The sequence below is a fragment of the Seriola dumerili genome, unplaced genomic scaffold (assembly GCF_002260705.1).
Source record: "Seriola dumerili isolate Sdu_G_001 unplaced genomic scaffold, Sdu_1.0 BDQW01000002.1, whole genome shotgun sequence".
Taxonomy (NCBI): domain Eukaryota; kingdom Metazoa; phylum Chordata; class Actinopteri; order Carangiformes; family Carangidae; genus Seriola; species Seriola dumerili.
The window spans coordinates 451,078-467,194 of NW_019174257.1; the positions used below are offsets into that span (position 1 = coordinate 451,078).

Here is a 16,117-nt window from a genome sequence, read left to right on the forward strand (position 1 = left end):
TTTCAAACACAAAAACCATGTTCTAAAAAAGCAGCCTTGGTGTGTTGAATGTGGAAACAAGGGGGACCAAGTCCTTGTTTTTTTTTTTTTTTTTTATTATTTTTTTTTTTTTACTGTGACAAAGATTTGTCTACTCAGTCTCTCAATGCTGTTGTCGTACTGTGTTTGTGTTGTGAGAGAAAAACCATGACAGCAGTTGGGAACGTGAATTTGTTAAGTGTGTGAGAGGAGTTGAGAGAGAAAGAGAGAACGAGAGAGAGAGAGAGAGAGAGAGAGAGAGAGAGAGAGAGAGAGAGAAAGAGAGAGAGAGAGAGGTTTGGGTGAGGTGAATGTTTGGCTGTGTGCTTATGATACTGTCTTTGCTCCTCTGTGCAACACGTGTACACTAGGCATTCATGTACCACGACCAGGCCGAGGGCAGAGAAGCTTACTTGCACTTTTGTGTCACTGGATGTGCATGCCAGTGTATTTATGTATGTCTGAGAGGAGAGAGAGGACGAGAGATCGGTGAGTGTGTGTGTCTGTGTGTGTATGTGTGTGTGTGTATGTGTATATGTACTGTAGGCCCAGACTGGGGGGGTTGGGGATTGGAGGGGGGCCATGCTCGGTGACTAGTGTGTGTCCAGCCAGTTCATCAGTCAGTCAATCAGTCGGTCCTCTCAGCTATCAGAGGGCCAGTTCCTATTCTTTAGCCTCCAGGAAGAGCGTCTCCTGTGGAAACAACTTGGCCTCCAGCAGAGTCGACCCTGGCTCCAACTGGGTGATCTGAGAAGAGACAAGGTGGGGGGGGGGGGCATTAGACTGTCACTGACCAAAGGGTTTGATGTTAGAACTTAATAGCTATGTACATTATCAATAAACCTGACATTTTTTTTTTTTTTAATTAACTGATTTAACATTGATATTATCATAATGAGAAATATCCATCACAATATCACAGATCACAAAAAGTCACCTTCAACTTGCTTGTTTAGTTTAACACTCCAACACACAAAGACAATAAATTTACAATGATATTAAGCAGAGAAAAATGTCATATTCTGACATTTTAGAAGATGCAACAAGTAAATGTTTTGGTTTGATAACTGATATTGACATATTAAAAATTTAATCAATTATTACATTTGTTGGTAAACAATATTCTGCCAATTGACTAACTAATTAAATCCACAAATTATTTCAGCAGCATTAAATGTTCCACTCTTTTTTGACCATGGATCGAAACCGAGCTGCTGTTTTCAACACATGCTCAACAAAATTGCTCAGCAAAGTTGATCGATTTGAAAACCATAGCAACAACTCTGGTGGACAAAGCATAACACAAAGACAGACAAGTTTTAAAGTGAGTTTAATCGTATTATCTAAACTATTTCAATTATATTTTCAGATTTGCTCCAGTTAGTGTGAACATGGCCCAGCGATCCAGCCTTTACTGCAGAGTTCAATGAATGTGTGTGTGTGTGTGTGTGTGTGTGTGTGTGTGTGTGTGTGTGTGTGTGTGTGTGTGTGTGTATTTATAAGAGAGTGTGTATGGTGTGTATTATTCTAACATGATGTTTAAAAAAAAACGTCTAGGCAGTAATCTGAGCAGCTAGAGCTTTGTTTCCCTAAGAGGACCATCAGGTTTGTTTTCATGGAAAGGCTCCAGTCCAGAACAAACTGATGAAGGTTACAGGACAGGAGAGAGAGTGTGTGTTATAAAAGTGTGTGTGTGTGTGTGTGTGTGTGTGTGTGTGTGTGTGTGTGTGAGAGAGAGAGAGAGAGAGAGTAGCAGGGATTGAGAGAACTGTGTGTGTTTTTGATGGCTAATAATGACTCATTTCAGCTGTGACAAAGGTCAAACAGGAACATAGCTGATGCCGCAGAGGAGAGAAACATTTATCTGTTTTCAATACTACAACAGCTATTGTCTAAAAGCAGAGGAATAATTCAGTACCACCCACAACGGAGCTGATCGAGTTAGCTGACACGAAGGGGGTCTGACCTGTGTTTTTTTTTTTTTTAAAACAGGACAATCTGACTCTCTTTCTGACACCCACCACCCCTGTGGGCCTCTTAGCTTATGTGAGCTAATCACCGGAGGGGTTGAGTTACATCGGGCCAATCTAACACCTGGGCTGAATGGGCGAGGTGGTGTGACACCGAGATGTGTCCAGGGCTTATCTGATGACTGCTGCGTCAGCCCCTCTGATTAAGGCTCCTATTCTAACCTCGCGGTGGGATAATTAACAGGCTCGCTGTACCTGCTGTAGAAGGTCGGAGGGCAAGCCGAGCGCAGCAAAGGTCGACCTCACAACAAGCAGACTGATCGTTCTGAGACAGACTATTGTAGGGAGAGAAACGTGAACTCTGACCATGAACCAAACCACCAGTTTCACCTACACTCACCTTGTGTAGTGCATTGATTTTGGTCATTTTTATTTTGTAACTTCTAAAGAAGAATGAAAATCCTACCTTCATCTGTACTTTGAACAACCTATACAAGATAATAAACATTGAGTCTATGTTAACTCCAGAAACACTTATTTTTGAGGCCGAAAACAGCGATAAAGAGTAAACACTCAAAATAATTAAAACAATCTACACATTTAAACTTGTGTTAACAACAACATCCGTAAAACTAGAAGGTGTTCAGGGACTCTGAGGAAAGGGTGAATGAGAGAAAAAAACAAGAAGGCAAGTAAATTAGGGAAAGGTGACATATCAGCATCAGACAACCTATCCATCTCCCAAGGGTGTTTGGAAATGTCACACCCATGTGCACTTTGACTACATGTCTTTCATCTCCATGTCCTCATTTCAACGTGTCATTTAGACGCTTGACTTCTCAGCGGGGTCCTGGGGAGCCCGGTGCGGGCAGGGAGGGGCTGCCACATCAACCTTATGCCCATCACCTAGTCAACTGCCTCATAGCACAGCGGGGAGCAGGACGACATGAAGAGAGGTAAAATAGTGTGCATGTTTTTATGAGTGTGTATGTGTGTGTGTGTGTGTTTGCCGCAAACATATTCCATCCCAATGGTGGGGAAAACGACCAACAGGGCTGCTGCGCTCCTTTTCCCACCTCAGGAGCAGCGCGTCGCAAATGGCTGCCATGCTAATGAACCCGACAGGCTGTTATGACACCACAGCATCAGGTAGGAGTAAATGAGGCTTTGGGGTGGAGCAGGTGTGTGTGTGTAGTCATGTGTCTGTGGACTACATATAAGCTTGTGTGTGGATGTGTGTGCTGTGAGTGAAATCGGGATGAGAGTTTGTGCTCGTGGTGCACCAGGGAGAGATAACGGGGGGAGAGCAGCATCTGACTCTGAAAAAGAAAGTAGGGAAACAAGATGCCACACTGACACAGGAGACGGGCGCCATCGGTGATTGTTTACATTGTTATCCAATTAACAGACCATAAGCATGGAGGCATCTGTCAACAAACAAAGCTGTTGTTTTTCCTCTGCTCTGCCTAAGCCATATTCTCTCCTCCTGTGCCTACACAGCCATGCATACATACATACATACATACATAAGACAGACACAATCTAGCTCTCTGCTTGCAGTTTGTTTTTAACCTTGAGTCAATATAATTTTCATCAGCCAATTTAGATCAAATCAATCAGCCGAATTAGGGAACTGTCTAACTCATTTAAAAGCTGAAATTAATTTCGAAAGATTTTCATCTGACTAAATAGTGTTTGTGGAAAAGAAAAGGTTTTCCAGTTGTTAATTAAAAATACATATATTAACAGAATAAAAACTGAAATGAACTCTGCCTGAAGCAAAATCTAAATACATAATACAATATCTGGAGGCTCAGCGATAAAAAGCCTAATTTTAAAACTGGAACCAATTAAAAAGACAGATGGTGCTTCTCGGCAGTCTTTGATATTTTATCTTTCTTTCCTTATGAAAAATTGCATGACATAAAATAATCAGCTAATATCAACCCCATGTATTTGGCATTATCGAAACAGCAGATTTCACCACTGTTAAAACCACATAATTAGCACTTAATGTGAAGTTTAAAATAAATACCACAATTGTAAGTCACTTGATTCAAATGAATAAAACACACTGATATAACAGAGGAGGCGACACTAAGCAACGCTCGGCCGTGGAAGAAAAGAAAGGGAAAATAAACACAGGCCCTCGAGATGTCCGTTTCCAATATAATCAAACGTGCAGCTGAAATAACGCATTTTTAATGAAGCCATTACAGGCCCTACTATGTTAATTAAAACCAAATAACTTGTCTGTTTTAAACTAGTGTTGTCAAGTGTTTATTTGGCCAATTACAAAAGCAGTGGGAGATCATTATCTGCTGCCAGGAGCGTTGACAGCACGTAGCGCCGGGGCGTGAACAGAAAAGAACAGACCAGAATACGGTACTTCAAAGGGAGAAATGCACCGCATAGACTGGAAGGGGGGTGGGACGGAGGGGGTGGGGTGTGGGGGGCTGAGGGGAAAAAACAGAAAAGTGGGAGAGTAAACGAGAGAGCAAGTGAAGTGAGAATAAATGAAGACAGACTAGTTTATGCTAAAAAATATATTTAAAGGGGATTTGGGGAAAAAAAAGTGAGAATGTCCATGGGGAAGAATACAAAGACTGAAGAGCAAAACAAAAGTATAATTGCAAGAGACGGGGACTGTGTAAGCACGGAGGTACAGAGGCAGGAAGACAAGGAAAAGAGGAGGGAAAAAGGAGACAGAGGGAGGGAAAGCTGGAAGGAAGAGGAGAAGGAGAGGGCTGAAGGTAAGGAGGGGGCTGAGATCCTAAAGGTATAATTCAAAGCTGCAGCTTTTTACATTTAAGATTCCCTTTAGACATGTTTTAAACCAATTAAAAAAAAATACTCATAATTTGTATCTGATAATTTGGAATAAAATTACATCCACTGCTCCTCCCTCATTGAAAAATGAATCTATGACTATCTATGAGTATTTGGATATGCAAGTATTTTAAAAGGTTTAACTACCAGACACAAGATTTCTCCTACTTCAATGAAAAGTCCATTGTCAGAGCATGTCCAGGGGAGGGTTCACATTTTCATTTCACACTTGTAAGTTGCATATTAAACCAAGAATGGCTGGTTGTGATGTCACAAAACCCCGCTTAAATGTTAAACTCAGGTTTAAGGTGAGCACAGAGAAACTTTCCACTTTCAACAGAGGAAGGGTGTCATACAGATCTATGTAGCAGTGGGTTTGTGTTATGTAGAGAATATTATAAGAACAGTCCTGAGGAACCTCTGAATGAAACTACTTTTAAAATAAACTACCTTCCCTCTTCCTGTGAAAACAAGTCAGATAGTGGGACAAGAAAAACACAACACACCAGTATAACAGATGTAAAATCTATTGCAGTGCAGCACACAGCTTCTTCTGTGCCACTGTTTATTTTTTCTGCATCTCAGGTTTTGTCTAAGAATCATTTGGGCAAATTCACTGACAGAGCTGGAAGAAGGATTAAGAGAAGGTGAAATAGAGTACAGTATCACTGTGAGAAAAATAATACGCTGGTCTGACAGTGTTTGGGTGTCTATGAGCAGCCGGGCAGGAAGAGCAGATTGCCGATTATTATACCGGCAGTCTAAACATGTTCACCGCAAGCTGAAGGAAGAAGACCTCAGGCCTTTCAGCAGCGGTTTGTGCTCAACAAGTATCAAAGAAAATGGAGAGAATTCTTGAATGAAGAGCTGAAAACTGAAACACTAAAAGTCCCCCCTCCTCCTTCTTCAAACTCGCTGACAGTCATAGAAACGGAGAAAGGGTTAGTTCCCTGAGCACGGCTAAGCCTAGTACAAATGAAGCCAGTGTAAGGCCTGCTGTAGTGCTGAAGAGATAAGCCACTGATACCAAATGTTGAGGAAAAGACTGAGTCCAAAAATTGGAGACTAATAGACACTTATTGGCTAAGCTACAGGAAGGTGGAAAAGCATGAATCAGAGACATCTGAACTGGTTCTGATGTTTTATCTCAAAGTCTCAAAAATTGATTAACAAATGAAAATAAATCTGTTTCCAGATTTACAGATTCACAATATAGCCCTTTCTCCTGGTCAATAATGTTGCAGTTTTAGACCACAATATTTGATAAAACTTTACTTGATGATCATGACTGCGTAGATCCACTAATTTGTGTTACAGCTGAATGAATGGCAATGAAATAAAGCGGGCTGAAGAGGAGGGAAATAGCAAAAGAAAGAGTGACACTGCACAAAGCCACAGAGAACTCGAAAAGGGAAAGAAGGTTTCAACAGTTGTGCAGTATTACAAATGCAATAGTGGTCTATCCTCTATCCTCTGATCCTGGCAGAGCAACAGTGAGAGCGTCTGGACGGGATGGAGGCTTTCTATGCTCCTCTCATTTAATTACAACACAGAGCTGGAGGATTAGACAGGGGCCTGTGTTCACAGCCTCATACTGGCACTACCACTGAGCTGCTTCCCTCCTCTCTTTCCCCAAATCTCTTGCCTTTCTGTTTTCTGGAATTATCTCCCATCTTCTTCTTTTTAATATCTTCTCCACTTGTCTTCTATATCCCTTTCTCTTTCAGACTGTTTCTCTGATTAAATCTTTTCTTTGTTTAAGCTTTTATCTTCTCTGTTCTCTTTTTGACTAGTTCTGCAGTCACCATCCTCTTCTCGCTGCTCTACCCCTCTAATCCTCCCATCCTGTTTTTGCCGGAATTTCATCTGCGATGCAGACACATCTTTATCTCTGTCTCAAACACATGTTTACTCTTGATTATAAAGAGACAACTGTGAATCCTTTAAGTGACAAAGTTGTGAGCGGGGCATGTGTTTACTTGAAAATATTTGTGCATGTGTTGAAGTGTGTGATTGTGACGAAATGAAGAGTGTGAGCTACGCGTTAACGTGTGTGTTAGTTTGAGGTGTTTGCCCCAGTGGTCTCTACAGACTAAGATGGCACACTGCCTGGGCAAGCCTACACACACACACACACACACACACACACACACACACACACACACACACACACACACACACACACACACACACACCTCTATACAACCACCACCACCCACCCTCCACATGCACTCTTCTCTTGATTAATGGAAATCCCATTTTTGTTTCCAGCAGCATGGCTAATTAAACTGGTAGTTAAAACAGTGCTCATTAGCTTGCTACCACGGAGCGCGGCGACCAAGCCCTCTAATGACTGGTTGTGGCTGACGGAGTGCTGCCGGGCGTCAGCGGAAGAGCCATAGAGAATACTACTGTTAGTGCTGACAACTGTATCCTACCCACAGTCACAGTGCACCGTACTGTCACAACGGACCGATACTAATTAATATTCACTGAATAATGCATGTGCACAGGTGGATGGATAAACACTTGGCTTAACTTGCCCCATCACAGGTACAAGGAAATATAGGCAGTGACGCAGTGGTGCTGCTGCAGCACACAAACACTGCAAACAAGTATGATAAGAACAAGAAAAACTAAATCATTCATCAGCCACAACAGATTGTCTTAACTATTGTCCCTGCTGCTCTCCACACACAGCTGCCACCTGAGATTCAGCCCAGGCCCAAACGGAAAAGCCAATTACAGCTGTGGATCTCTCCAGCAGAGATGTTAGCTGTGGCCGAGAACACTTCATAACCCGCTGCTACTCTTCTGCGCTAAGGATGAATTTAGCGTTTGTTTGTGTGGGCACAGAGCTGTTATGAAGGACAGCACAAAACAGTCATGGTAAAAAGTCTTTACCCTGCCACAAATGCGAATATAACAGATTAGATTATTATCTGTTTCTGCCTTTTCACACTGCATATGAATTTGTGAGCAGAAGAGGACAATTTCAGGCATGTGTGTGTTAGATATACCACTCACATTTCTACGAGGGAAGGTGGTAAGGAGCTTGAACTCGTCAAAGGGGTATCCCTTGGAGGCCACAAAGTCGAAGAGGACCTGGAGCTTACAGCTGCCCAGGAAACGCCTTTCCAGAAACTCGCCACTTGGTGTGCGGATTCGCAGTTTGCTGATTTGCTCTCCAGACTCCTCGACGGGCTCTGGCGGTAGGGCCTGCTCCAATGACAAGCGGATTGCCTGAAAGAAAGGGTGGGAGAAATCCAGTATTGTGGTCAGTACAGCACAGATTTATATTATGCTAATGAGCTACTTGTATATAAGTACATTTCTTTGTAGAAAACAGAGATAACAGAGAAATCTGAAATTCTGGATAAGGGTTAATGAAGTTGACTCTGAGGATTCCTCCAACTCTTTGAAATATGACAGTGTTTCTTCAAGATGATGCATAGTCTATTCATTGCATACTACTACAAAAAAAATTAATCAAGGAAAATTTAAGAAATGAAGGATTAATGTACAGCTTAACTACTTTTTCTATACGCAGCGCTTCAGTGTTGACAGAGGGAAGAGCTGTTTACATACAGGTGCCGGTGAGATGCAGCTGTCATCACTGGTGCTGCAGCTCTTTTTCTCAAGCCTATTAGCATTTCAAAGTACTAATCTTTTTTTTTTTTTTTTTTACAGTTTGTTCACACCAGATTTAGTATGAGTAATATTGTGACAGGTAGCCAAAAATAATAAGTTAATAATTAGATTAATTCAATAAGGAGTTAAAATGACAAAATGAATGGGGTGAGGACAAATGCCTTTCTGATTCATACAGTCTTCTGATTTGGCTTGTTTGTTTGATCGTTTAAAACACCACTGTAAGAGACACACAATAATAAAACTACAGATTAGTTCAGGAGTGGAAGGAGGCCAGGAAACATATACAGTCCTCCCCTATACAAGAATAAAAAATCTGAGATTCAGTCGAATGCAATTATAAAATGTGGCCCCGTCTCTCTGTGTTTCTAGAAAACTTAAACCAAAGACTACACAGTAACACTGGCAGTTATGAAGATGGTGGCACACTATCCAAACAAGTATGAAAGACAAGCCAAGAAGTTGCTCCCAGAGTCTGATTGCAGCACAGTTGCCTCACATTAATTAAAGGATCTTCTTGTCCTGAGAATGTTATTAAATTAGTTGTCCTGTGTCTCACCCTGTTCCCTAAAGCCTGATGTAGCTCAGAAGGTTGCCAAGCAGCATTTCAATACGTTAAAAACAGCCAAGTGTGTTTCATGAGTGCTCTTTCATGCTGGCTTACTGTTGCTCAGCCACCCTGTCAGGGAAATCTGAGATTGAGACTGTTGATTATCTCAAGTGTCCACCACAGACCGTCTAAAGTTGTATCATAAGAGCTAAAATCTTTGATGAAGCTTGAATCTTGGTCATTCTGTCTGTGGTGGTGTATCAAGTCCAAAGACAACGATCAACTGTCATCTTGCAGAGCAAAACTAATCAGCTCTCCTGTGTTCTAAAAACCGCGCTTCAGCCACTCCCTTGAGCCTTCCTCTTCTTTCTGCAAGTGCCCCTCTCCTCCTCCTCCCCCAGCTTGTTGTTCCTGTTTGGCCAGCCGGGGAGCATATGCTGTGACAACACGCCCCGGTTTTATTTACACACCATAATGCAATTATATTTCATAAGAGTGTACAACAGTAGCTCATTAGCAGCTTCTGGTGTTGGGTGGGCAGGGTAGGGCACGTGCCGCTCCGCCATCAGCTCCCTCAGGTATAAGAGCTGATGCTGACTGAGTTAAAGGGGCCCCGAGGGACAAACTAACACATACACAAATAAGAGACAAGAGTGTGGGCGCAGTGGTGGACATATAAATGCAGACACACAGTCGACCACAGACAGAAGCATAAACACCCACACAAGTGAGACGTAGCGTCCCTAAAGAAACCACAGGACACACGTCTGGTCGAGCCTGACTGCTCCAAACAAAAAATCAGAAGCATCTATCTGTCCATTTATCTGCCTCTCTAGCTCCACTCTGCTAACCACAGAAAGCAAACAGATGACAGGTGGGTGGGGATGTGTGTGCACCTGACAGCCACACAACTATATGCTAAGACCCCCTGAAGGAGGTAAATAGTAATGTCAACCCACACAGGCACATGAAACACATGTACCCCTCACTACCACCACCATCACTCTTCTTTTCACAAAGGCACAAAATCACAAAGAAAGCATTCCCTCTAGCATTGTCTACTCTCTGGTGGCTACTGATGTTTTTGTTGTGTCTGCAGTTTCTGTCATATACACTATGAGGTTATTCCCTCTTAAAACACAACCCAACTGAAAACTGTAAACAACAAAAAAATGATCAGAACAGCTACATTGTGGGCTGTTGAACTTGTCAGCTTTATAGTTACAATCAATGCAATGTTTGGATACTAAAGCATTTGTTACTGTTGCAGTAAAACAATGAATTACACCAACAAAATGTCTGCGGCCTAAAGGGAGGAATGATAAAACAAGCAGTAGCCTCAGTGACCTGTTTAGATGAAGAGATGCATTTGTAATGTAATCTAATGTTAACATGTGAAAGGAATACAGAAATAGAAATAAAAACTGATTTTATTAAACTAATATATATATTTTCAGGTTTCTCCAACTTCATCGAATGTAAATAATGATAGTCAGATTCCACTATTAAAGATTAATTGTCAACTTTCCTATATAGTTCATATTTTGCAGTGAAAAATAAATAAATAAAGATCATGAAAAAATGAAACTGGTAAGTATAATAACCAATCAAATTGAAATTGCTTAAATAATTTTCTATGTGCATGTCTGTCAGTGTATCTGTGAGCCCCAGCTCAATAGAACTAAAACTACAGTACACATGGGAAGTTGCACCATGTCCCATTTCAAATTTTGGTTCACAAGAGTTTAAAAATCTCAAGTTTCCATTGTGATGTATTTATGAATATATATTTATGACTGTAGCACAAGCACAACACAAATGTGTTAGCACAGGAGCCACCATAGAAACCATGGTGCTTGGGTAGGAAACACAAGGCCATGGTGGCCATTGTTATTTAAAATACACCAGCCTGCGCACAGTTTGGTTAGTGGACTACAGTGATATAATTAAGAAGGCCCTGTCCAGGGCTCTTTTGTTGTTGTCTGTTTAACTAAAGAGACAAATCACCTGAGCAAGCCGGGTCACCCAATACCTCTCAGTGCCCTGGGGCTCTCTACTGCTGAGTAAACAACAATCACTGAGGACTACACTGTATTACTATAGACTGTATTACAACAATGGTGTCGTCCTCACAGACAATTATTGTTTTCCCTGTATGCGTGACAGTGTGTCAGAGTGTGTGTGTGTGTGTGTGTGTGTGTGTGTGTGTGTGTGTGTGTGTGTGTGTTAGCCCCCTCTTCACATACAATAATTGTTGTCCTGTGAATATGTGTGTTTGCCTGGGTGGTGTGTGTTTGTGCACAAGCCTGTGTACATGAATTGCCTTAGTCTTTTGTTCAGTTAGGTTTCAACATGAGTCTGTGTGCTATACCAACGTAAAGCAGTTAAACTGAACAATAACTGTGTGTATGTAAGGTGACATGGACAGGGTTGGGCCTCACTGTAATTAGGATATTTCCTTCTTCTAAAATGCCTGTTCACCCACACTACACACGCTTCACTGATATTGTCAAGTGAGAACAAGACAGACAAAAAACGACATAACATGCAATGGCACAGTCACTGTGCACCAGCAAAACATTTCACTCTTCCACCTTGTACTGATAACGGTGGAATATTCATTTGAGAAAATTAACATAATGTTAGTACAATGTGTACATGGCTGTCTTCTCACCTCCTTCTCCTCCTCCTGCTCCTTTCTCATCTGTTCCAGGCGAACTTGCTCGGCCTCTTCTCTCTCTTGGGCTTCTCTCTAAAAATGACAGAAATTAATTTAATCAATGTAATAGCAGAGCCAAAATCAAACAGTGACATGCAGCGCTGAAGACTGTTACTGTGTTGCCTACAGTTATCACTTTGCTTTGATGACTTGTTTTGGTTATTATCCTCATGATCCAAGCAACCTGATTTTCTGGGCACTGACGTCTTTAAATCTAGTACAGGCTAGTCATGACAATGCAGCTTAAGTGATGTGCTGAATAATTTCCTACCAACTGATCATCAAGGCTGTGATTCAAAAAGCCTCTCTACCTTGATTGTGTCAGGACAACTGCAACTTAAAGCTAAAATGGGATGCTCTGTAGGCTCTGTAGAAACTGAATTATCATTCAATTTCATGAATATGCTTAAATCCAAAAGCATTACAATAGCAAGCAACTACTCTTACTTCTGGATGCTTACATATGATAATAGGGTTATTAGCAAAATTAATATTTTACAATAAAAAAATGCAGGTGACGCCCATATAAAATAAAATATACATTACAGTAAAGGCAGTACATAGCTTTTGCTTTTTTGGTTAAACCCTACCATACTAACTCACAGTGATACTGTAAGAGTAGATTTCAAGCTTTTGGTTTTACTTTACAAACATCATCAGGAGCTGATAAGGATGATGGGAAACAAGAATAATAGTAAATAGAAGTGATACAGGAAGACTGTTTGTTTTGTTTTTAAAGTACCTTCTTACGGTCAGCCTCTAAAGACAGACGGTAGGCCTCGTCCTGTTCTCTCTTCACCATCTCTCTTGCCTCACGCTCGTCCTGGGTGGAGGGAGGGAAAAAGAAAGTGGGGCCCATTAGCTAACAAGACAATAAAGGATACACAGGGACAAAACATCTAAGCCGAGGAGCCAAAAAGAATCGAGCAAAGGAAAAATGCAGCATGTCAAGTGTGGTTAGGTACAAACACCAGGTATGAAAGAGTAGCACCAGAGGGGAATTCATTATGACAGGGCTGTCATTTACCAGACCCGAGCTTCTTTTATGTTTCCTCATCTCAGTTTCACCGTCCCTTTCTCTTTCATTCACTCTGCCTCTTGCTTCCTGTTTGTACAGAGGGAAGGGGAAAAGCGGCCTTTCTCTTTCTACCTGCTGTGGCTACAAAGTGTTTTATAAAGACTGGGACTAAATACGAGTGCCCATTGTGTTAACAGTGCACAGCCATTAGTTTTCTATTTCTGAAGGCCCACGCTGTGTGCCAGCCCGGATATGGCGAAGTAAGCTTATTGTGATGATCAGAGGACTACTGTGCAGCCAATCAGTAGCTAAGCAAAAGGACAGTGTGTATTGTTGCATTCAATCAGAAAATGCAAAGGATACATTTGTGCTTTTGACCTGCATAATAGATTAACATTGAAAGGAAACTGTAAAAGAATGGCAGACAGGGACAAAAGCATCAAAAGTGGCGACCTTCAATAGACTGGCCCTGAGTCACGCAAACAAGTTGCACAGCAGTTCTTGTTTAACACTCATTTTGTGCTGTTCTAAAATGTTTTCAAATGCACCATCTGCATTGAATAGCCCTATGTGCACCAGAGCAAGGAAGCAAAATGTTAATCTTCCATGAATCTGCTTAAAAACAAGGTAATTTTACTCTCAACAGAAACAGATTTTCCACGTCTATATCTTGGCTACTGATCAAGTTGGTGAGACATGTGCTGTCTTCTAGAGGTAATGATAATCTTATTGAGTCAGAAGTCAGAAATTCAAGCTCACAAATAACAAATAATGGAAAGAGCTGCAAGAAGCTGTTTTTAATTCACAGTTTAATTTAGGAACCAAGTGGATTAGATCTACTTTAACTCGGGTAAATTTTAACTTATTATTTGTTTTTGGGCAAAATTATTGCTCAGTGGCTCACTGTCACTCCACAGCCAGAGGCTCCAGAATTAAACGTGAGTGCTCCCGTCTGTGGACCTTGCATGCTCCCTGATTCTGGGATATGTATGTTTGGTGCCCTTGACCAAAGTACTGGCTTCAAAACTCTGGTGTTTCTCATATACAGCATTTTGCTGAAACCAGCTGTTTATCCCAAAAATGAACAAGGGTTATTTTTGGCAGTTGTTCACATAAAATGCAGTGGAAATGGCCCCTGATGCTGACAGATGCAGACCACAAAACCTGCAGTGAGTAGTCAGTCGATTACTAAGTACTAAGCTAAAACACAGACAACCATAGGAATGACTGGCGAGTCAGTAAGGTTGGTTGAAGTCACAATGTGGCTGTCCAGCTGCTCCGTTTCCAGACAGACACAAAAGTCACTGTCAAAGTGGAATGTCTGAGTTGGGTGGGTGTCTGTGTTCGTGTCTGAGTTTGCCTTTGGAGAGGCGAGGTGGAAAATAGAAAGAAGAAAGAGGGAAGGGAGCTTGGGAAGAAGGAAATTCACCAATGCCTAAGAGCTGTTACAGCAAAGATGGGATTAGTGCAGTGTCAAGGTTGAGTTCACCCTGGAGATGGGATGAGTCCTGTCAGATACAGGATATGCTAAAATCCTGCAGTTATTGGTACTAATCATGAATAATCACATTGAACATTATGCTTTCATCATCACTTATACTCTCTACGCTGTCTTCTTGAGAAATTTTCACCAGCCATTTCTTTCTGGCCAGTAACGTTGGGATAATTATCACACTTTAATAGAACAGCTTTACTGCTCTTATGCCATGACAAATCTAATTTCTCTCTTGTTGCAATGATTATAAAAGACAATTATTTTGTACAGAGGCCTTGAAAAGAAAAAAAGACAAAGAAAAATTCTCTGGTGCTTTTTAAGCACAAAAAAACAAGTTACCTTGTAAAGAAGAAAGAATCACACAATCTACAACTACTTTTAATATTTAACAACAACACATAATAAGGTCAATATACATTGTAATGTAGTGAACCAAATTCATTTTCCAGTGTGAACAGGGCTGGGTATTGAATGTCAGTACTTTTGTTATCAAGTGAAATGTGTCCATAGCACATTTTGGAACCATCAAGTAGTGAAAGCTGGCATAAAATGCCTGCTGCAATGTAAATCTAAATGTTGCCAATTTTAGTCGGTTTAATTTAGGCATCATTCTTGCATGGCAGCTTTCCTTCAGACAACATCAAACATTTGAGAACTTATTTGTCAAATGAAAAGAAAAAGAGGCTTTGTAGAAAAAGTAGCTTAGAACTGATGTATTAACAAGTCTCATTTTGATGTTCATCTGTACTGAAACTCAGGTATCGTTTTCGGAACTGGAAAAAAATCTCATGATACCCGGCCTTAAGTATGAACCTACAGTCAACTTCATGACTCACAGTTTAATCTGATGCACACACATACTCTGAATACTTCATGTCACTTCTTATCAATAATGATTATTGGAAGAGTGACAAGAGTGGTAAATCCAAAATGAAGTCAGAGAATTGTAGCAATAATAACAACACGGAGAATAGCTGTCACTCAACAGCTGAGAAAGCCTAACCCTAAGGGTGTGTATGTGACAAGATTCACTGCTTAATCACTGTTCCCATAACTCAGATGCTCTGACTCTTAGATTAACATTGTTGGGGAGGCTGTTTGGTTGACTAATTGTAAAACTCCTAATATGGCATGACATGTGTCATCTGTAGATATAGTAGTCAAAAAAGAGGCACAACGATGTCAAAGAAAGTGTGGGAATGTAAGACACTAAGACAAAAGATTTCACAACTGACACACTGCACAGACCAAAACACGTGTATGTGTGAAACGTGAGAAGGAAGAATAGTATTATTAATGACCACAAATCTTACTTAATTATGCAAATCTTTATATTACTTATTAAATTAAAAGAAGAATTCAAATTATGTTTCTTAGTCTGTGGAGACTGTATATTCAATACTGTTGCAAATTCCTAAATCACTAAAATAAAAGAGAAAAACAGAGCTTGGAGGATTATGTGAATACTCTGCAGATAAAAAACCTGCCTTGACAAAAAACACATAGTGTGTCATTCAATCTCTTGTTTGATGTCACTGGGTAAACATATCAGTAAGTGGTTAAGAGGGTCAGGTGAAAGTCTTTGACAGTGAGGAGACCTTCCTGTCATACTGTCCCAGACTCCTGTCTATGACATGAAAGACCATCACCACTGTTCCCTCATTTTTTTGTATGGAGTCTATCTGTCAGTGGTGTTTGTCCACTTTCTATTGGGGTAAAGTATGCCACGGTTTAACAATGCAGTCTGATCTGTCCCAACATGTTGCCATTTATCTCTTAAGCAGGACATAATAGACCGGCTCTGGCTCAACGAAGGCCATCGAATGTAGCTACAGTCATACAGCTAGCATACAGATGGTTTAAATTG

At 40.9% G+C, this 16,117-nt stretch overlaps 1 protein-coding gene across 1 annotated transcript in view; it reads right to left on the reverse strand.

Annotated features, from left to right (window-relative positions):
- Nucleotides 1-90: 90 nt before the first annotated feature.
- faf1 (Fas associated factor 1) overlaps nt 91-16,117 on the reverse strand; it is a 58,966-nt gene continuing 42,939 nt past the window's right edge. The window contains exons 16-19 of the mRNA XM_022757521.1: nt 12,480-12,560; nt 11,693-11,770; nt 7,845-8,060; nt 91-765 (exon numbers count right to left, since the gene is read on the reverse strand). Of these exons, the coding sequence (XP_022613242.1) occupies nt 682-765; nt 7,845-8,060; nt 11,693-11,770; nt 12,480-12,560 (459 nt within the window). The 3' untranslated portion in view covers nt 91-681. The remainder of the gene's footprint in view (nt 766-7,844; nt 8,061-11,692; nt 11,771-12,479; nt 12,561-16,117) is intronic.